The sequence below is a fragment of the Miniopterus natalensis genome, chromosome 1, assembly GCF_054644295.1.
Source record: "Miniopterus natalensis isolate mMinNat1 chromosome 1, mMinNat1.hap1, whole genome shotgun sequence".
In the NCBI taxonomy this organism is placed as follows: domain Eukaryota; kingdom Metazoa; phylum Chordata; class Mammalia; order Chiroptera; family Miniopteridae; genus Miniopterus; species Miniopterus natalensis.
Genome location: NC_142081.1, coordinates 155337470 through 155359167, shown reverse-complemented (window position 1 = coordinate 155359167; position 21698 = coordinate 155337470). Strand labels below are relative to the sequence as shown.

The following is a 21698-nucleotide window of genomic DNA, read 5'->3' as shown; positions in this document are numbered from 1 at the left end:
ACAAGGTGCCTCTCCACCTGAAAGTTGATTCAGCAGGTACAGCAGGGTGCTACTTTGTGCACCCACTGAGCTGTGTGCACATGGAGCTCCCCACCTGGAGAGAATGTGGGACTAGCAAAATGCCATGATGCCTGCCTGCAGGGATACTCCGTCCAGAAAGTGTAGAGATAGAAAGCACCACGTGATCACATGGGGCTGACCCTCCTGGAGAGAGTGTGGGGCTAGTAAAACTTTGCAGTGCCCACATGCAGGGCTGCCCCATGCAGAGTGACTGAGGTGCTGCTGTGTGCATGCAGGGTTGCCTGCCAGGAAAGGGTAAAAAACTAGCACAATACAGCTCAGCCAGCATGCAAGACTGCCCACCCAGAGAAAGGGCGGAGCTGGCAGGGCACTGAGAGGCAGGCACACGGTGGCCCCGCCCACGCCCTGCTCTGACTGTGGACACTTAAAGCAGCAGGGAACTCGCACGGGGCTGCTCCTCTGAACGGGCACAGCTGAGTGCATGAGGAGCTGCACTGTCCAGAGAGGGAGCAGAGCTTGTGGGGTGTTGAGAGGCAAGCACACAAAGCAGCCCTGCCAGACACTGCGCTGATCACAGGTAAAGCAACAGGGCGTGCCAAGAGCAAACCAAGCAGCTACGTCAGGCAATCCGACTCAGTAATTAGAAGGGCAAGGAAGCACGCACGCCCCAGGCTGCCCTACCCAGAACCCACTCCTTAGAGCCAGGCCACACACCAGGCACCACACCAGCTGCCTTGACTACAACTGGCCTGCCAAAACTATTCAACACACAGTCTTCACAGAGACCGCTGTTTCAAGACTGGGAGACAGAGCTATTCTATCCAATTCACAGGAATAAACATGGAAAGTAAAAAAAAACATTTTTTTTTTAAATGGGGAGACAGAAGGATATGCCCCAATGAAGGAACAAGAAAATACTCCAGAGAAAAGCCCTAATGAATGGAGATAAGTGCTTTATCCAATATAGAATTCAGGGAAATGATCATGAGCACGCTCAACAAATGTAAGCATACAATAAAGAAACTCAGAGAACACTTCAACAGAGAGAGAGACAATGTAATGAAAACCAATCAGAAATGAAGAATGTAGTAACTGAGATGACGAAAACATTAGAAGGGACCCACAGCAGATTAGTTAATACAGAAGAATGGATTAGTGACCTGGAAGATAAAATAATGAAATCCATGCAATCGGAATAGCAAATGAAAAAAATGTTTAAAACGTTTAGACAGTGTAAGGGATCTCTGGGACAGCATCAGGCACCCTGACATTCTCATGACAGGGATTCCAAAAGGAGGAGGGAGGGGGGAGAGGAGGGTCAACGAGAAGCTCAAACAGAAAATCAAAAGCTACCTTGAGAAAAATGAAAATACACTTTACAAAATTTACAAAATGCAGCAAAAGCAGTTAAGGAAGTTTATGGTTACACAGGCCAATCTCAAGAGGGGGGAAAAAAATCCCAAATAAACAATCTAAATTTACACCTGACAAAACCAGAAAAACAGGAACAAACAAACCCCAAAGAAAGTAGAAGGAAATAATAAAAATCAGAGTGGAAATAAACAAAAGAAAAACAATAGAAAAGAGTAATGAAACTTTGAAAGCATACATAAAATTGACAAGCTTATAAGATTCATCAAGCAAAAAAGAGAACAGAAATAGAATCAGAAATGAAAGAGGAGGGATTATACCCGACACCACAGAAATACAAAAGATCATTAAATAATACTATGAACAATTAATTATATGCCAACAAATTGAACAATCTAGAAGAAATAAATAAAATTTGGGAAACATACAATCTTCCAAGACTACACCAGGAAGAAGCAGAGAATATGAACAGCAATGAAATCGAAGCAGTAATAAAAAAAACTCTCAACAAACAAAAGCCAAGGACTGGGCGACTTCACAGGTGAATTCTGCCAAACATTTAAAGAAAATTTAGTACCTATCCTTCTTAAACTATTCTTCCAAACTCATTCTATGAGGCCAGCATTACCCTGATACCTAAATGGAAGACTTTACAAAAAAAAGAGAATTACAGCCAGTGACCTGGATGAATATAGATGCCAAATTCTCAACAAAATACTAGCAAACCAAATTCAACAGAACATTAAACAGATTATACACTGTGATCGAGTGGGATTTATACCAGGAATGCAAGTCACAAAACAATTAATGTGATACATCACATCAACGAAACCAAGGATAAAAATCATACAATTGTCTCAATAGATGCAGAAAAAGTATTTGACAAAATTCGACATCCATTTATGATATAAACTCTCAACAAAGTGGGCACAGAAAAAACTTATCTCAACTTGACAAAGGCTATATAAAGGCACATGGCTATCACCATAATGGGGAAAAGCTGAAAGCTTTTTCTCTAAGATCACAAACAAGACAAGGATCCCCACTCTCACTACTACTACTTAATATAGAAATAAATACTTATATGATCAACTAGTCTATACAAAGGATGTAAGACTATACAATGAAATAACAAGTCTCCTCAATGAGTGCTGTTGGGAAAACTGGACAGACAGATGCAAAAAAATGAAACTGGGCTGCTCTTTTATACCATATATGAAAATAAACATAAATGGATTAAAGACTTAATGTAAGACCTGAAACAAAAGGCCTAGAAGAAAACATAGGTCCAAACTATTTTACATCAGTCTAAGTAATATCATTTTGGATATGTCCCCTTGAGCAAGAGAAAAAAAAACCTAAAAATAAATAAATGGGACTTCATCAAACTAAAAGGCTTCTGGTCAGAGAAGGAAACCATCAAAACGAAAAGACAGCCTACTGAATGGGAGAATATATTCACAAATGATGTATCAGTAGGGAGTTGATATTCAAAATACAGAGGTGAGCAAAAGTAAGTTTACAGTTGCTCATACGGAAAACACAATAATTAGTAAATAATAATACAAGAATACTGTGTTTTGTGTACCCACAACTGTAAAACTACTTTTGTCCATCCCATATATATGAAACACATACACCTCAATAACAAAAACATAAACAGTCTGATTAAAAAATGAGCAGAGGCTATGAAAAACATTTCTCCAAGGAAGACACACAGATGGCCAACAGAAATATAAAAAGGTGCTCAATATCACTGATCATCAGGGAACTACAAATGAAAACCACAATGAGATATCACCTCACACCAATCAGAACTGCTATTATCAAAAAGTCAACAAATAACATGTGTGAGCAAGGACGTAGTGAAAAGGGGACGCTTGTGCACTGCTGGTGGGGCTGTAAATTGTTGTAGCCACTACGGAAAAGAAGGTGGAGAGAGGAAACAAGCTGGCGGCGTAGGTCACAGCTGCACCCGCCGCCTCCCGCAACCACATCAAAATTACAACTAAAACACAGAACCACCATCACTCAGAGCCTCCTGGGATCCGGCTGAACAGAAGCCCCACAGCCAGGGAGCTGAAGAGGCACCGAGACCATCGAACAGACACGGCCCACACCCGGTGCCGCGGGTTAAACCCGGGAGGACATCTTAGCGGCGGAGGTTTCCGGGAGGAGGGAGGGGTCCCAGCCCCACAGCAGGGCCCCAGCCCAGGGCTCCAGGGCCGGGAAGAGACGTCCCCACAACTCCAGGCTGTGAAACCAGCGGGGACTGTCCCTGAGGGTCGCGGAGGCTGAGGGAGCCCCAGCTGCTCCTCTAAAGGGCCCGGCGCGGACTCACTCGGACGCTCCCTCTGAGCCCAGCGCCGGGCAGCAGCCTGAAGGGACCCGGGACACTCGGGAGGAACTAACCTGCCTGAGATCCGGGCGAGAGGCGGAGGGCGGCTTCCTCCCAGGCAGAAGGGCTGATGGAGGCCATGGCTCCTGTGGCGAGTCCTCCCCGCACAGCCGGCAGGCAGGCGCCATGTTTGAATCGCCAGCACCTGACTCCCACCTTTGGCCCCGCCCCGTGATCCCAGAGGCCCCGCCCCTCCCCACCTGCAGCTCATCCGGGCCATTTCCAGGGGCTTTTCTGTGCAAGTGGCCTCTCGAGCCTCATGCTTAGGACTTTTCTAAAATCTCTCAAACAAGCAGCAGTGGGCCCCATAGGGCTTGATAAGCGGCCCCAGGCCTGGCACTAGCGGCAGCTGCATTGGCTCATAGCTTGGCCTCTCCTGGACACCTCCAAGCCCAGCACAAGTAGCAGCCAACTATGGTTTGCTGTGTAGCTCATGCTGGGTGGCCCTGGGCAGGGCACTGGCACAGGCTGACTTTGCACCTCCCAGGAGGCCCCAGAGACAGTGCACCTGGTGGTCAGACTCAACCACGCTGGATTACAACCCTACCACATCCACGAGTGACACTCAAGGGGCGCACTTGGTGAACACCAAAGCCCCACTGAAGTAAATCCTGCTCCATAGGGGTGTCTCCAGCACAGCAGCTCTCTGGCTGTAGTTGCAGCTGGTCCTCACAGCTGATTGTCCTGGGGGTCAGTTCCTCCCAGTGACGCCACAGCAACCAAGACTCAACTACAACAGGACAGTGCACACAGCCCACACAGGGGAGCACCTAGAAGGCCCAGCTCAGGTGACTGGGGAGGCTGAGCCACTGGACCCTACAGGACACCTACTACACAAAGCCACTCTACAAATTCCAGGAGACATAGCAGCTCTACCTAATACATAGAAACAAACAGCTGGAAGCAGCCAAAATGTGGAGGCAAAGAAACATGTCACAAAGGAAAGAACAGAAGAAATCTCTAGAAGAGGAACTAAATGAAATAGATCCAAGCAAGCTAACAGACATAGAGTTCAGAATAATGGTTATAAGAATGTTCAAGGATATTAGTAAGAGTATGACAAAAATAATTGAGAAAATCGATGACATAATAAAGTACCAATTTGAAATGAAGGCTACACGAATTGAAGAATAATTTACAGGGAATCAATAGTAGAGTAGAGGACGCTGAGAATCAAAGCAGCAATTTGGAACATGAAGAAACAAAAAACACCCAACCAGAAGAGCAAAAAGAAAAAGAATCCAGAAATATGAAGATAGCATAAGGAGCCTCTGGGACAACTTCACGAGGCCCATCATTTGTATTATTGGGGTGCCAGAAGGGGAAGAAAGAGACCAAGGAATTGAAAACCCATTTGAAAAAATAATGACAGAATACTTCCCCTACCTTGGGAAAAAAATAGACTTCCAAGTCCAGGAAGCACAGAAGATCCCAAACAAGAGGAACCCAAAGAGGCCCACAGCAAGACACATCATAATTAAAATGTCAAAGGTTAAAGACAAAGAGAGAATCTTAAAAGCAGCAAGAGAAAAGCAATTAGTTACCTACAAGGGAGCACACATATGACTGTCAGCTGATTTCTCAACAGAAACTTTGCAGGCCAGAAGGGAGTGGCAAGAAATATTCAAAGATGAAAAACATGGAACTACAACCAAGATTGTTCTACCCAGCAAAGCTATCACTTAGAATTGAAGGTCAGATAAAGAGCTTCTCAGACAAGGAAAAGCTAAAGGAGTTCATCACCACCAGAGCAGCACTACAGGAAAAGTTGAAGGGTCTTCTTTAACAAGAAGCTAATGAACAAAAGAATCTGATGAACTAAATAGATCCAGAGACATTGACGCAGGCAACAGACGATCATATTTCAGAGGAAAGAGGGAAGGGGGTGGAGGGTGGGAAGAGATTAACCAAAGAAGTTATAAGCATATATGCCTAACCCATGGACACAGACAATGACGAGGTGAAGGCCTGGGGAGGGGGTGGGAGAGAGAGGTGGAGCGGGCCAATTAGGGGGAAATGGGACACCTGTAATACTTTCAACAATAAAGATAAACTTAAAAAAAGAAGAAGATGGAGATTCCTCAAAATACTGAAAATAGCCCAGCTGGCATGGCTCAGCAGTTGAGCATCGACCTGGGATCCAGGGAATCACGGTTCGATTCCTGGTCAGGGCACATGCCTGGGTTGCAGTCTCTATCCCCAGTGGTAGGCATGCCAAAGACAGACGACCAATGACTCTCTCTCATCTTTGATGTTTCACTCTCTCTCCCTCTCCCTTCCTCTCTCTGAAATCAATAAAAATATATTTAAAAAACAAAAACTAAAAACCCCATGAAAATGGATCTACCATGAGACCCAGCAATTTCATTTCTAGGTAAACCCCACAAAAAGAACAAAAACACTAAGTGGAAAAGATATATGTGCTCCTAAGTTCATTACTTACAATAACCAAGATATAAAAGCAACCTGTGTCCATTGAGATGAATGGATAAAGAAGATGTGATACACACACAAACACACACACAATGGAATATTATGCAGCAATAAAAATGAAATCTTGCTATTTGAGACAACATGCATGGACCTAGAGGGTATTATGTTAAGTGAAATAAGTCAGACATAGAAAGACAAACACTTCATGACTTCACTTATAAGTGGAATCTAAAAAATAAAACCAAACAACAAAACAAAGAAACAAAACAAAGACTTACAGAAAGAGAGACCAAAGGGATAGCTACTGGAAGAGAGTGGTTGTGGGGGATGGGTGAAGAAGGAGAAGGGGAATAGTCAATAATATTGTGATAAATTTTCATGGTTACAGATGATTACTAAAATTAATGGGGTGATCACATTTTAAGGGATAAAAATATAGAATCACTATATTGTACACCTGAAGTGAATATAGCTATATAATATTGTATACTAACTACATTTAATTAAAAAAAATTAAACTGAAAAAAAAAGACATACATTTGAACTGTCAGCAGTTCTGTTTGTTTTCCTTTATTTTCACCAGCTATATTGAGAAAGAGCTTACGTACCGTTACATTGTGCAACCACCACCACATCCAGTTTGAGGACATTCCCAGCGCTCCCCCGGATTCCCTGGTGCCCACTTGCAGTTAATCCCCCTCCAACCCAGCCTTAGGCAACTACCGACCTGCTTTCTGTCTCTGTAACTCTGTCTTTTCTGGACAGCTCATATAAACGGAACCATACAATATGTATCGGCATAATATTTTTGAAAGTGTCAGTACTTCTTTCTTTTCTATTAATACCATATTTTGCTGACCCATTTACCAGTTGATTGACACCTGAGTTGTTTATAATCTTTGGTTCTTATGAAAAATGGTGCTATGAATTTTCGCAGACATGTCTATGTGGGGGTGTCTTCATTTTCCCTCAGAGTTCTAAGGGTCGAATTGTTGGGTTATGTGATACATTTATGTTTAGCTTTTAAAGAAGTGACCAGACTGTCCGAAGTGGCTGTACAGTCTGCATTCGTGTCTGTAATGCACAAGGACTCGTTTCCCTACAACCTCGATGAAACCCGCAGTGTCTGCCTTCTTAATGATAGCTATCCTAGCTCGTGCGCAGAGGTAGCTCAAGGCGGGTTTAGTTTGCATTTCCCTAGTGGCTAATGATGCTGAGCATCTCTTCATGTGCTTATTTGTCATTTGTATGTCTTCCTGGATGAAATGCCTATCATACCTTTGTTCATTTTTACATGGAATTTTTTTTCTTATTATTGAGTTATAAGAGATCATTATATAACCTGGATACAAACCCCTTATCAGAAACAGTAAGTCCTCACTTACTGTTGTCCATAGGTTCTTGGAACTGCAGTGGAACAATGTATAACAAAACCAATTTTACAATCCATTAATTGATGTAAATAAGAGTTAAATTCCTCTGGCATTTCATCAACATTATAATAAAATAACATTGAACAAAGCAACTTTTTCGAGGGAACTGCTGTATAGGACTTGCAAATATCTTCTCCTAGACGGTGGCCTTTCCCCCACCTTTCTTAAGACTTTTTTGCTTTGTTTTGTTTTGTTTTTTAATAGAGCAGTTTAAGGTTCACAGCAAAATTGAGGGGAACGTACAGAGGTTTCCTATGCACCCTCTGCTCGTGACCCCCTGGCACGTGCCTAGCCTCCCCATTATCAGCATCCCCAACCAGGGTGGTACATTTGTTACAGCTGATGAACTTACATGGGCACATCATAATCGCCCAAAGTACAGTTTCCATTATGGTTCATTCTTGGTGGTGTACATTCTTTGGGTTTGGACATATGTATAATATTTGTATACCATCATTATGGTATCATACAGAGTATTTTCACTGCCCTAAAAATCCTCTGTGTTCCCCTATTCACTTCCCCCCTGACCCCAAACCCTGATCTTTTTATTATTTCCATAGTTTTGTATTTTCAAGAATATCGTATAGTTGGAATTATACGGTATGTAGCCTTTTCAGATTGGCTTCTTTCACTTAGTAACCTGCATTTACGGTTCTTCCTTTCTTTTCATGGATTGATAGCTTATTTCTTCTTAGTGCTGAATGATGATCTGTTGTCTGGAGGTACCACAGTTTATGCGCTCTCCTTCTGAAGGGCATCTGGCTTCATCCAAGTTTTGGCAATTACGAGTAAAGCTGTTGAAAACATCAGTGTACAGGTTTTTGGGTGGACATAATCTTTCAACTCTTTTGGGTAAAATCCAAGAATTACAGCTGCTGGATAGTATAGCAAGTTCATGTTCAGTTTTGTAGGAAACGTGTAAAACTGTCTTCCAAAGTAGCTGTAACGTGCATTCTGACCGGCAATGAAGGCGAGTTCCTATTGTTCCACATCCTTGCCAGCATTTGATTTTGTCAGTGTTCTGGATTTTGATAATTTTTATAGGCATGTAGTGTTTGAACTTGCATTTTCCTAATGGCATATGATGTGCAGCATCTTTTCATATTCTTGGTTGCCATCTGTGTATCTTCTTTTACGGTCTTGGGCCCATTTTTAAAATCAGGCTGTTTCTTTTCTGTTGAGTTTTAAGAGTTCTTAGTATATTTTGGGTAACAATCCTTTCTCAGATGTGTCTTTTGCAAATATTTTCCTCAAGTCTATGACTTATCTTCTCAGTCTCTTGACATTATCTTTCACAGGACAGAAAATTTTAATTTTAATGAATTCCAGCTTAAATCAATTCTTTCTTTCATGAATTGTGCCTTTGATGTCATACCTATGATATAGTTACTATGCAGTATGTAGTTGCTATGATGTAACAACTTTGATACTGTAAGTCATTGCCTAACCCAAAGTTAGTTTTATAGTTTTGCATTTTACATTTAGGTTTATGAGCCATTTTGAGTTGTATTTGTGAACGATGTAAGGTCTGTGTCTAGATTCATTTTTTTTTTTTTTTTTGCATGTGGATGTCCAGTTGTTCCAGCACAATTTGTTAAAAGACTATCTTAGCTCCATTGTATAGCCTTTGCTCCTTTGTCAAAGATCAGTTGACTGTATTTATGTGCTTCTGTTTCTGGGCTCTATATTTAGCTCCATTGATCTATTTGTCTATTCTTTTGCCAATGCCACACTGTCTTTTTTTAAAATCATGTTTTTTTCCTTTTTATTGAGTTTATTAGAGTGACAATGGTTACCACTTGTCTTGATTAGTTTAGTTTTATAGTAAGTCTTTTTTAAAAAGAAAATATGTATTTTTATTGATTTCAGAGAGAGGAAGGAAGAGGGAGAGAGAGAGACAGAAACATCAATGATGAGAGAGTCATTGATCGGCTGCCTCCTGCACGCCCCCCACTGGGGATTGAGCCCGTAACCAGGGCATGTGCTCTGACCGGGAATTGAACTGCGATCCCCTGGATCCTAGGTCGATGCTCAACCACTCAGCCACGCAGGCCGGGCTGTAGTAAGTCTTGATGTGGGGGAGCGTCAGTCTTCCAACTTTGTTCTTCTACAATACTGTGTTGGCTCTTCTGGGTCTTTTGCTTCTCCATATCAATTTTAAAATCAGTCTGTCCATATCCACAAAGTAACTTGCTGGTATCTGATTGGGGCTGCATTGCTTCTATAGAACAAATTGGCAAGAATTGACATCTTGACAATATTGAGTCATGGAAAGAAATATCCGCGAACATGGAATATCTCTCCATTTATTTAGTTTTTTTATTTCATGAATCGGAGTTTTATAGTTTTCCTCACAGAGATCATACTTTGTTAGATTTTTAGCTCAATATTTTATTTTTAAGGTGCTAATGTAAATGGCATTGTTTTTAATTTCAAAGTCTGCTTATTCATTGCTGTTATATAGGAAAGCAATTTATTTTTGTATATCATCCTTTATGTCCTGCAACTTTTCTATTTATTAGTTCGAGGGTTTTTTTGTTTTGTCAAAAATTTTTTTGGATTTTCTACCTACCATCATATCATCTGTCAACAAAGACAGTTTTATGTCTTTCTTCCCAAGCTGTATATAAACTGCATACTCCTTATTTCTTTTATTTTTGTCTTACTGCATTAGCTAGAACTTTCAATATGATATTGAAAAGGAGTGGTGAGAGGGGACACCCTTGCCTTGTGGCTGGTCTCAGTGGTAAAGCTTTGAGTTTCTCACCAATGAGTATAATATTAACTGCAGATTTTTTGTCGATAGTCTTTATCAAGTTGAGGAAATTCCCTTCTATTCCTAGTTTACTGAGTTTATATCATGAATGGGTGTTGGACTTTGTCAATTATTTTGCATCTATTGATTTGATAATGTGACTTTTCTTTTTTAGCCTGATGTGATGGGTTACTTTGATTCTCAAATGAACCAGCCTTGCATACTTGGGATGAATCCCACTTGGTTGTGGTGTATAATTATGTTTATACATTGTTGGCTTTGATTTGTTAATGTTTTGTTGAGGAGTTTTGTGTCTATGTTCATGAAAGATATTGGTCTGTAATTTTCTTGTAATGTCTTTGGTATTGGTATTAGGGTAACGCTGCTCTCACAGAATGAATTAGGAAGTATTCCCTCTACCTTTATCCTCTGAAAGAGACTGTAAAGAACTGGTATAATTTCTTCCATAAATGCTTAACATAATTCACCAGTGAACCCATCTGGGTCTGGTGCTTTGTTTTGGAAGGTTGTTAATTATTGATTCCATTTCTTTAATACATAGAGGTCTTTTCAGACATTTTATTTCTTCTTGTGTGAGCGCTGGCAAATTGTCTTTCAAGGACTTTGTTTCATCTAGGCTAACAAATTTGTGGACAGAGTTGTTCCTACTGTTCCTTTATTATCCTTTTAACTCCTGTAGGATCTGTAGTGATGTTCTCTCTTTCTTTTCTTTTATTAGTAAGATGTGTCCTCTCTCTCTCTGTTTTTCTTCTTTTTTCAATGTTGTCTGGCTAGAGGCTTATTGATCCCATTGACCTTGTCAAAGAACCAGCTTTGGTTTCATTGATTTTCTGTTTTTAATTTTGCCGATTTCTGCTCTAATTTTTATATTTTCTTCTGTTTACTTTGGATTCAATTTGTTTTTCTTTTTCTGGTTTCCTAAGATGGAAACTTAGATTATTGACTTTTGACTTTTCTTCTTTTTTAAGCTTTGCACTGCTTTCACTGCATTCCGTAAGTTTTGATAAGCTGTGCATTTCTTTTCATTTAGCTCAAAATATTTTAAAATTCTCTTGACATTTCTTTTTTGGCTCATGTGTTATTTAGAATTATGGTGTTTCATCTCCATGTATTTTAAGGTTTTCCTGTTATCGATTTCTATTTTAATTCCTTTCTTGTCTGACATTTAAGGGCTACCTCTTATTCCTTCCCTCAACATATTCATTGAGCAGCTACTCCACCAGGCACAGTTGTGACCAAAACAGACACAAATATCAGTCTCCAATTAGCTTACACATTACTGGGGAGACACCACAAATAAATATTACATAGTATCTCAGGTTTTGGGGAATTTAGAGGCAGGTGAATTGCAATAGTAAATATTGCAGGGTGGTCAGGGGAGGCCTCCCTTCCAGGTGAGCAGAAGCAGGTGCAGGAGGAAGAAAGCACACCTGGACCAGGATCTTCACAGGCAGAGGTGACAGTTGGGCGAGGGCACGTATGCGTGTGTGCAGAGCAGGGTACACAAGGCGGAGAGAGGTAAGGAGCCCTGTGGGGTCTCAAGCAGGGACTGATAAGATCTGGCACCTACAAGCTCACCGCTGCTGCTGAGTTGAGAACTGACTATAGCAGGCAAAGGCAGAGGTACAAAAATCCCGACAGCCAGTCTTCAAACTAAGGGTGAACGGTGCCGCGGAGAATTCATTCCCACTCTGTCTCGGCGGGGTCAAGTATGGGCAAGAGTCTCCAGCTTTAAAAGAAGGAAGATGAAATCAATGGCGTGGCACCTACACAAAAAGGAAGGAGGGCAGGAAGGCAGGCAAATATCTGCAAAAAGACCAAGAGGCCGGTCTGGGGGAAAACAACCCGAATAAAAGAGAATTTTTCTGGGAAGGCTTTGTGTTACATAATTAAGAATAAAGGCCCAAAGATGAGATGATGATGATAATATAAATATTGCAGAGCTAAGAAAACAAACTTGTGAAGTACAAACAGTAAGGAATGAAACAGACTTGCTGAAAATTCAATTGCCGATACTTACGTGAATGCAAGCCTCCCACTTAGCGGCTAGAAAGTTCTTGAAGAGGGTAGTTACGTCATTTTTGTATCACCCTTGAGGCCCATCAGAATATGTCTCAGCATGGACACATTAATCACTACCTCAGGAGGCCAAAGAACTCTCCATGGGTGGACCCAAACTGGACCCACAGCCCGCTGGACGTGACCGAGGCGTCACCTCCCTTCCTCTTCTCGGAATCAGCCTGCGGAGCCAGCCCAGACCCAGCCGGCTACGATTCCTGTTTACCACCAGGGCTCCCGAGGCTGACCTTTGCTCCATGGTTTATTTCTCTCTAATCAGGCTGCAAAAGGGTAGCTGCCTTTTCTGATCAGAAATAGCAGTTTTTTAGAGGTTAGCATTTGTTTTGAATTTGCGGCTGTGGGCAAGATCCTAAAGGAGTTGTTTTTCTTTCTTTTACTGTTTTTTCAATCCTCACTTGAGGATATGGTCACTGATTTGAGAGGAGAGGAAGGGAGAAAGAGAGACACATCAATGTAACAGAAACATCGATTGGAGCCCTGACCAGGGATTGAACTTGAACCAAGGTATATGCTCCTCCCGGGAATTGAACCTGCAACCCTCTGGTGTACGGGACTGTGCTCCAGCCAACTGAGCCACCCAGCCAGGGCAGGAGTTGTTTTCCTTTAAATACGTCTGCCCTCGGCTATGAAATGGAACTTCCCCTTCTCCTTGTTGATCAGGAAGTGTGATAGCTGAAGGTCAAGGTCGAAGTTCTAACTTATCTTCTTGATAAAGCAGGGCATAATTATGCGTGGATGACACAGACATAACATCCTAACTACATTTTCACTGTAGTTACAAAAAAGAAGAAAAGAAAGAAAAGTGCAAACTGGGAGCTGTTTGTAAAGAGCACTGGCCTGGGAGTCAAAGTCCAGGGGCAGATCTGGGAATTAAACTTAATGAGCAGCATGGCTTAGGGACCACCGAATCCCTCTCTAAACTCCTTTCCTCCTGTGTTAAATGAGGGTTTGGGCGGGTTGGCTTCTCAGGGCTCTTCCTACCCTGGCATTCTGCCTGTTCTCTTTCTGACTGAAGATGTTCCTGTCAGTAGCTTTATGAAATGTTTTAGTGCATTATTTCTTTTATATTCATATTTCCAAATTAACACTACTATATATTGAGAACATGCTTGTCAAGTACTATGTCTTATATATTACATATAGTATGTTAATTATATCTCAATAAGTTTACACAAGGATGCCCAGAATCACACAGTAAGTGGTAAAACCCCAGACCAACTCTTGGCCACCGAGCTTCTAACCAGCGTGTTACACTGGGTAGAACTGTACCTAATATAAAAAGATTACCATTAATCATTTTTTACATTAGCAAAATTTTAGCCTTGACTAGAAAAATGTGATTTGAAAAGACCCTCACAGGAACTCCAGCACTTCAGTGCCGCGCTCCTGGTCGCCGTTAGTTTTGCGCTGTGGGCACCATATCCCGGCAGCGAACCCAGCGTGAGGAGCCTCCCTCTGCAGGTGGCAGGTTTCAGGGGGAGCCCAGCTGAAAGCTCAGGGCCTATGACTGGGGACACTGTTCCCAAACAAGACGGCACACACCCCACTTTACAGTTTACGTAGCACCTCACCCACCTTCTCCTTGCATCAGCGCTTCTCAGCCTGGCTCACAGACTCCTGGGAGTCCTGAGGCCCTTTCGCGGTCTAGGACTATGAAGACTGTTTTCAGAATAATACTAAAACGTTATCTGCCTGTTTTCACTACACTGCATTTGTACTGAACTGAGGTACAAAAGCAATGGCAAGTAAAACTGCTGGAAGCTACACGTGAGTCAGGCCAGGAGCACAAACCGCTGGGGGTCATCGTGATGGTCTTTATTGCCAAGAGCTTGCGGTACAAAGGAAAGTTCCTGCTTCACTTAAGAATGTCCCCTGAGAAGCAGTAAGGATGACTCCTTTCACTAAATCTTAAGCCTTAGGTTGTGTGATGCGAAATGCTAAGCACCCACGAGGCACCACATCCCGCAGCTCTGAGCAAATCCCGCCTCAAAGGAGAGCGCTTGTGCAACGAGCTGGGCGCTGGACCGCTGCTGCGCTCGGCAGCCCAGTGTTACTGAGAGAACGGACAAACTAGGGTTCTTTGGCAGCAATGCTCTTGAAATGAACAAAGTGAGCCTCAAAGAAAACAGCAAGCAGTATTTACTGCCAATGATAACATTTTAGGTTTTAAGCAAAATTTCTAATTTTGGAAAACTCATGCCCACCGCCGTGAGTTTGACTTAGAATTTCCTGAGACTTCTGGTGATACTTTGATATACTTGATGTGATTTTCTGGATATGACATATGAAATATGTCAACGCTTGGAAGATCTACATACACTCCAGTAGTGATATAGTTAGTTCTTGACTACGTTAGAGAACCAATAATTTCTAAATGACCAATGCATGCTGTAAAATTATGCACAGGTAAAATACACATTCAAAGTGCAAGCTAGACCAACGGAGTTTATGGTAATGGAGTATGTGAAGTTCACCGATGCAGTTTCAGATGCCACAGAGTAGGCAACATTCAAGAAACTTAAACTGTTACCTTTAAGAAACTATGGTGTGAATCGGTTATTAAAATATGCTCCCCTTTTCTAACCACATACCTGTGTGAGGCTGGATTTTCCTCAGATGCTTCCACCAAAAAGAAACACCGCCAGATTGAATGTAGAGGCAGAATCGCCCTGTGTTCAATCCATTAAAGAGGTCTGCAAAATTGTAAAACAATTTCACTCTCCCAATTTTTTTTTAAGTCTTTTCCTTACTCATAGAAATATGTAATTGATGTTACTACATAACAGTTTTATCACTGTTATGGTTAAATGAGTCTATTTTTTAAATGTTTTTATTTCTAATACAGTGACTATTGATAGGTGCAAACCAAACAAACGCAGGTGGAGCCCTTGATAGTTCTTAAGGATCAAACGGTCCTAAAACCAAAACGTGGAAGAAACGCTCTCAGCCCCTCCCATCCGCAGGGGCGGCGCTGACCCGGGAAACCTGGAGCGCGGGCGCTTACCGCGAGCGGCAGAAGTTCACAGCTGGCGACAGCTGCAGCCTCGCTCGTGATTTCTATTCCTGGGCTCTCCAGACACCACGCCCTCTGAGTGTGGCAGCTCGGCTTGGTGCCATTTCTAGCCAAAGTCAAAAGGAACGATAAATACAGTGGGTGCGGAAAATGGTAATATTGATAAAGCGAAGACGGCTAACGCAACGCTAGACCCGTTCCACTGCCTGCTTCCTCTCCAGTGCTCCAAGCGGGCCCGAATGAAGGGCGACATTTTATTACAGATGGGAAGCAAATGGCAGAAAAGGGAAGCACTGAAGATCATTTGCGCGTCTGTCTTTCGAACCCTGACAATTCCTGCAGCGCCCATCCTTGACCGCAGCTCTCCTCGAGGTCATCAGGACGCTGAGAAGTATCATGTGAGAGTGATGGGAGCTGCCCCAGGGTTTCTCTTACCACTGGTTTTTCATTTCTGAAGAAACAGCCGTTGTCTTAGAAGTTCTTGGCATTCCTACATCTTCTGCCTGGAAAGTGGGGCTGCACTGAGGTGACATCTGTATTAAGCGCAGTAGCCTCAACTTTGGGACTCTGCCATTCAAGCTGAAAACGAACTGGGATTTTTATTCACACCTTTAGAAAGAGGAAAAGGAAAGTCACTAAAGTGCTGGGAAGGCAGTTTAAACTGAACACGCTAGAACTGTAAGGCACCTGTGAGTTCCAACACTCCCAGGTCGGTCTGTAATCAAAGGACTAGCTGACGACAGTGGGCGTTGTGCTCGCAGCAAAGGGGCAGGACACCAGAATGTTCCTGATGTGACTATGGCAGGGGCAGGGATAGGTGATTTACTGTTGCTTACTTTTCCCAATATGATGGGTAGAACACAGGCTCAGGGAAAGAGAGCCGAAACCACGTGATGCGATCTTTGCCCACAGGCCCACTCGAGTTGGAGGGGCATTTTTCCCAGAAGGCGCTTTCCTGTCCCTGGGGCTGCCCACTCCACACACCCGTCAGCCCCCAAACTCCAGCACAACCGGGAAGCTCAGAATGCAGAAAGGCTGGTATTCAGAGGTGGATCAAGCTAGAACTTGAACCAAAGTTAACGGCCAATACCTCTGCAAGCAGAGATCTTAAGCAGGTGCCTCTAAAGAGATATTCACAACTATTAGAAAAACTACACAAAGTTTAGGGAATTATTAGACCTCAGTTTTGCTTTCTTTTTCCTTCCCTTAAGAACTGGCTTAAAAACAACTTTTTTTGTGTGTGGTAAATAGTAGGTATTTATTTGAAATGAAAAAAAAAAAAAAAAAGTACCTGGACTATTGCATTTAATCATGTATTGTAATTGTGTTACTCTACCTTTTTGCATCAGAGACAGATATACAATGAACATTCAGTTATCACAGATTGCACACTAGATAGTAATTCTTCAGGCCGTTTACATAACCACCAAAGAACAGGTATTGGATTCTGCAATATAGTACAAAAGTCCACAATCAATCCAGTCTTAGCCAGTATCTTCAATTTACTTCTGTTGCTGTACAAATAATTGGCCATTTCTAGGGATTACAAGTTAATAACAGGACAAAAAAAATATACATTGCACTGACACAAAAAGTCAGCCGTGTTAATAGTCATGCAACAAGTAACCAAACTTGCTGAAATTAAAAATACTTTCTAAAAACAGTTGTAACGGCATAAATATTTTATACACAGTTCATTTACCAAAACAAAATGTCTTTAAATGATACAAAGCAAAAATAAGTTTCTACCAACTTTATACATAAGAAAGTGCAAAATAACTTATCTAGAGTGTTTTTGCTATTACCCAGACAGATGGCTGCTATGGGCAGCTATGCTCCTCTTCCAAAGCTTGACGCTACAGTAGCACACCACACACGTTAGAACATGGGTGAGTAAATGGCGAGATGGGTGCATGGGGGGACAAACGAGCTACGGAGGCCAGGCAGGAGCCCTGTGAGGTACTCAGAGAAAGAATCAGACCACAAAGATGGGGATGCACAGGCTGAGAATATATGTTGGTAAACAAAGTTACATGGAACACGGAAAGACACAATTACTTTATGTGTGTGAGTGTATTTGTATGTGTGAATGATCTGTGATTTCTGCATTAGAAACAAACAAACGAAAACCCCGCTGAACAGAGAACAGTTGCCCACAGCACCAGCTGCCAGAGGAAATACTATCATGAGGGTTTTGGTTTCCACCTTCTGGTCATGGAAGTCGTGTGGGAAAGTTTAAAAGTGTTCATCCCATGTAACTTCATATTACAAAGAGGAGTAACCTTGAAGGAACTACATACACACATTCATATATTCAAGTCTTTAAAGAACACCTCTGCCATTGGGTTTGGGGTAAACATGGTTCATGGACACGAGGAGGACGCTTCTTTTAAAAAGTGTAGAATAACACTGCTACAACTCATCTATGGGGCCGGCCGGGGCAGCGCCCACGGGCACGCGGGTCCTGCAAGTGTGGAACACCCAGCATTATTCATTAGAACTGAACTAAGGTGCGGGGGTGGGGCAGCGTGGGAGGAAGAAGACACGGAAAGGAAAACAGAACACAACTCTTCTTCAAGTGAAAGTATTAATGCCAATAATCCTTTTATTAACAAGTATATTGGAACTTTTAGAAATGGAAGTGATTTAATCAATTTTGATATGTAATCATAAATAGACTGTAGGCTCGAACCTAGGTAAATAAAGGTTTAAATTTAGTAAGCGTAAGGCACTAAAGCAGCCTTTATATTTTCTCTTGGAGACCTAGTTATCAGGAAGAACACAGTTGTTCTTAAGCTGGTTTCAGCCCATTCGGTACAAGGTTACTGTTGTACCAATGCCTATTTTTGAATGCATGTGCATATATGTGCATTTTAGTGCATAAGTGTGCCTGTCACCAGGGCCTGAAGATGAAGAGTCGGGAAAGCCACAGCCACTGTCCTTTGTATGAAACCTCCCTGGGGGTGTGAAGGCCTGTCCTTCCTTCCTTGGGCCATAAATGATTCTATGTTTTTCAAATCACCGGGCTTTTAGAATTGTTCATAATATCACTAAATATCTGAAAATGTTAAAATCTAGATTAATTGTTTCATTTGTTTTTTATATATATATACATATATATGTACATAACACACGTTTAAAAAAATCCCACCACCAAAGCCATTTCTCTGTAAACTAAACTTATCTCTTAGCCCCTACCAGCTTCAGTCTCCCTGGATTTGTGTGTTCTGTTACCAACTAGTAGAACAAATTAAATAACTAAATATTAAAATACTGTAATTATATTCATAGCAAAAACAAAAAAATAGACATTGATACAGTATAAATCTCACTGTCTTCAGGTAGATGGCATTAAATGGTAAAGGTTAATTATAAGCAGTTCTGACATGATCCAGTTTTACAACAAGGTTTATATGTTAATTCTGTACACCTTTTTTCTTTTTACCCTTTTTTGAAAATAAGCTATAGTAGAACTTTTAGTGTCACCAAAGACACATACTTACTATGTTCTATGCGAGAGAAGCTAATTTGGGTTACATGCAGCTGTTTCCATTAGCTGAGGCAGGGCTCTTTCCCGCTCTGCACTCACCTCCTGGCCACCTCCCTCTGCGCCACGCTCAGCGGGGACACTGTGAGCAAAGGGCAGTCCCGACAGAAGCTCCCAGGGGCCTCACGACACCAGAACAACACCGAGGGGTGTGGAGCCCGGTGCAATATGCCCCAACATTTCCAGGGTATCTACGGCCCACCTCATCCTCCTGCACCGCTTCCTAAGGAAGGCCCACTTTATTTTGGTTACTAGCCTAGTTAAAGGGAAGATACTGTGGGCAACTTGAAAGAAAGAACATCGGGCACACAGGCTGGGTTTGAAGGGGCTGGAGGAAGACCACAGATAATGTCATTGAGGATTTAAAAAACATATTTATAATTAATTGGTGAGAGATGTCAAACCATAAGAAGTTCACTGAGTTAGTGGTTTAGTTTGAAGTTCATGTTACAGGCAGTGAAGTCCTTATTTAGAAAAAAGGCCTTTATACCTATTTACAATATACACAGTTACTTGCAAAGAAGTCAGATTTACAACCATTTTCTAAAAGCCTTTTTTGTTGTTGTTGGTTTTTCCAAATAAGGATGAGTAGCTCTACAAAAACGAGACACAAAAAAAGACGGTGGATGAGTGAGGATTTTCTCTTGGAGACGGCTATTGTGAACGGGGAGAATCGGATATTGACAACGTTGCTGTTGGGTACCACCTCACCCCTCTTGTGCTGTTCACCTGAACAGTGTCTGCCCCATTCCTGTCCTCTACAGCAGTTTATTCGATGATCCCTTTGAACTCAACACTCCAGACACGTGGTATGAAGAGATGTGTAAACGGAGACTGTTCCGAGGCCTCTCCGAGCTGTAACAGGGAACTGGGGAGGGGGTCTACAGACCGTGGTCTCCAATCAGCTGGTTGAATCTTCAACAATTTCGAGGCCCATCTTCTGAACCCCTCTCATGCAGTAAGTTGTAATAACAGTTCTGACAAACACGCACCGGGGATGAGATTTTCAAGCGTTTGATTTCTGATTGAAACCGACTGCACCTAAAGGAAAGGCAAAATCAAGTAGTTACAGGTCTTCATGTATGATCACTGGGCTGAGAAACACTCACTTGAAAATCAGATGGAAAGCTTGCAGCATAATGCCAAAGGCCATACAATGCCTGGTGAATGCCAAAGGCCATACAATGCCAGGTGAATGCCAAAGGCCATACAATGCCTGGTGAATGCCAAAGGCCATACAATGCCAGGTGAATGCCAAAGGCCATACAATGCCAGGTGAATGCCAAAGGCCATACAATGCCTGGTGAATGCCAAAGGCCATACAATGCCTGGTGAATGACAAAGACTATACTGGTTTGTCATGTGCCTGACCAAGGACCAAAAGGGATGCTGTAATATTTGTTTCAGTTTATGAAGAAAAGGAATATTAAGTCAAGGCGAGCTATTAATTTGACTGGAGAGAATTAAGAAAAAGTTAAGACTTTCCTACAGGGGTGTGGACAGCTGTGTGGCCACTCTGCCTGTAGAGGACTGCTTCCGCTGCCCTGTGAACTCAGAAGTATGCCAATAGCTTTACTTGGAGCTTGACTTTTTCTCCTGGCAGAAGACTTCCTACCCGTTTTAAAAGACACCTTGGCCCTGGCCGGTGTGGCTCAGTTGGTTGAGAGTTAACCTATACACCAAGAGGTCACTGGTTTGATTCCCGGTCAGGGCACATGCCCGGGTTTGGGGCTCGATCCCCAGTACGGGGCGTGCAAGAGGCAGCCAAGTGATGTTTCTCTTTTTCTCTCTCTTTCCTTTTCCCTTCCTCTTTCTCTAAAATCAATAAAAATATATCTTTAAAAAAAAATAAGACACTTTGGTGTCCTTTGGGCATTTAAACACTTGGTTTGATCCACACCTCACTTGTTTTTTGAACAAGTAGTTTGGCTTTTTTGTTTAGTCCAAATGTTTTCATTTTCTGTTTATTTTGATAGAATTCCTTGAAGTAGACTGTACTGAAGAGATGTTCACATTCTTTAAAATGTATTCCTATTCCTGGAATAAAGCAGGGTATGACCTTGGGCATGGCACTTAATCACTTTACAGAGAATTCTATTTCCTCCATTAATCTACCAGTAAAGTGTCCAGGGAATAAATGTGCTACCAGCGTAAGGGGCTTCAGGGACTGTTACTGGACTTTGAGGGGTGCTGACAAGCTCACTCAGCAACTGAAGGGCACGGAGGTCAAGGGCAGGGCTACGCCTCCTGCACGGCTCTGCCTTCTGCACCCGGTGCCATAATCAATCACTGTTTGGTCGGTTTTTCAAATAAAGGCTCCATCCAACACTTGATAGCAATAGACAATTTAAAGAATTACCTAAATTTAAACAATATTTTGAAAATTAAACTACCAAGAACAGATGTGTGCCAGTGTCCATGCCGGGCTGTTCACTATCGGAAATCACTAGGTTCCCGGGTTTTACAGAGGGGGCTTCTCACAGCAGAACCCTCTGCCAACCTCCCATGAGGAATGGCTGCAGCAACACTCCAGCCACCTCTTCCTGACTCAGACTTCCCAAAAGAAAAGATTTAAGGCACTAAGCTGAAAAAATTAATAACTATAATCACTTCTACCAAACATTTAT

General features: G+C 42.2%; 1 protein-coding gene across 3 annotated transcripts in view; it reads right to left on the bottom strand.

The window, feature by feature from the left end:
• Window positions 1–18634: 18634 nt before the first annotated feature.
• The window catches only part of WDFY3 (WD repeat and FYVE domain containing 3), a 208475-nt gene continuing 205411 nt past the window's right edge, over window positions 18635–21698 (bottom strand). For all 3 annotated transcript variants that reach the window (XM_016213051.2, XM_016213053.2, XM_016213054.2), the window contains one exon: window positions 18635–20112. In XM_016213051.2, the coding sequence (XP_016068537.2) occupies window positions 19989–20112 (124 nt within the window). In that variant the 3' untranslated portion in view covers window positions 18635–19988. The remainder of the gene's footprint in view (window positions 20113–21698) is intronic.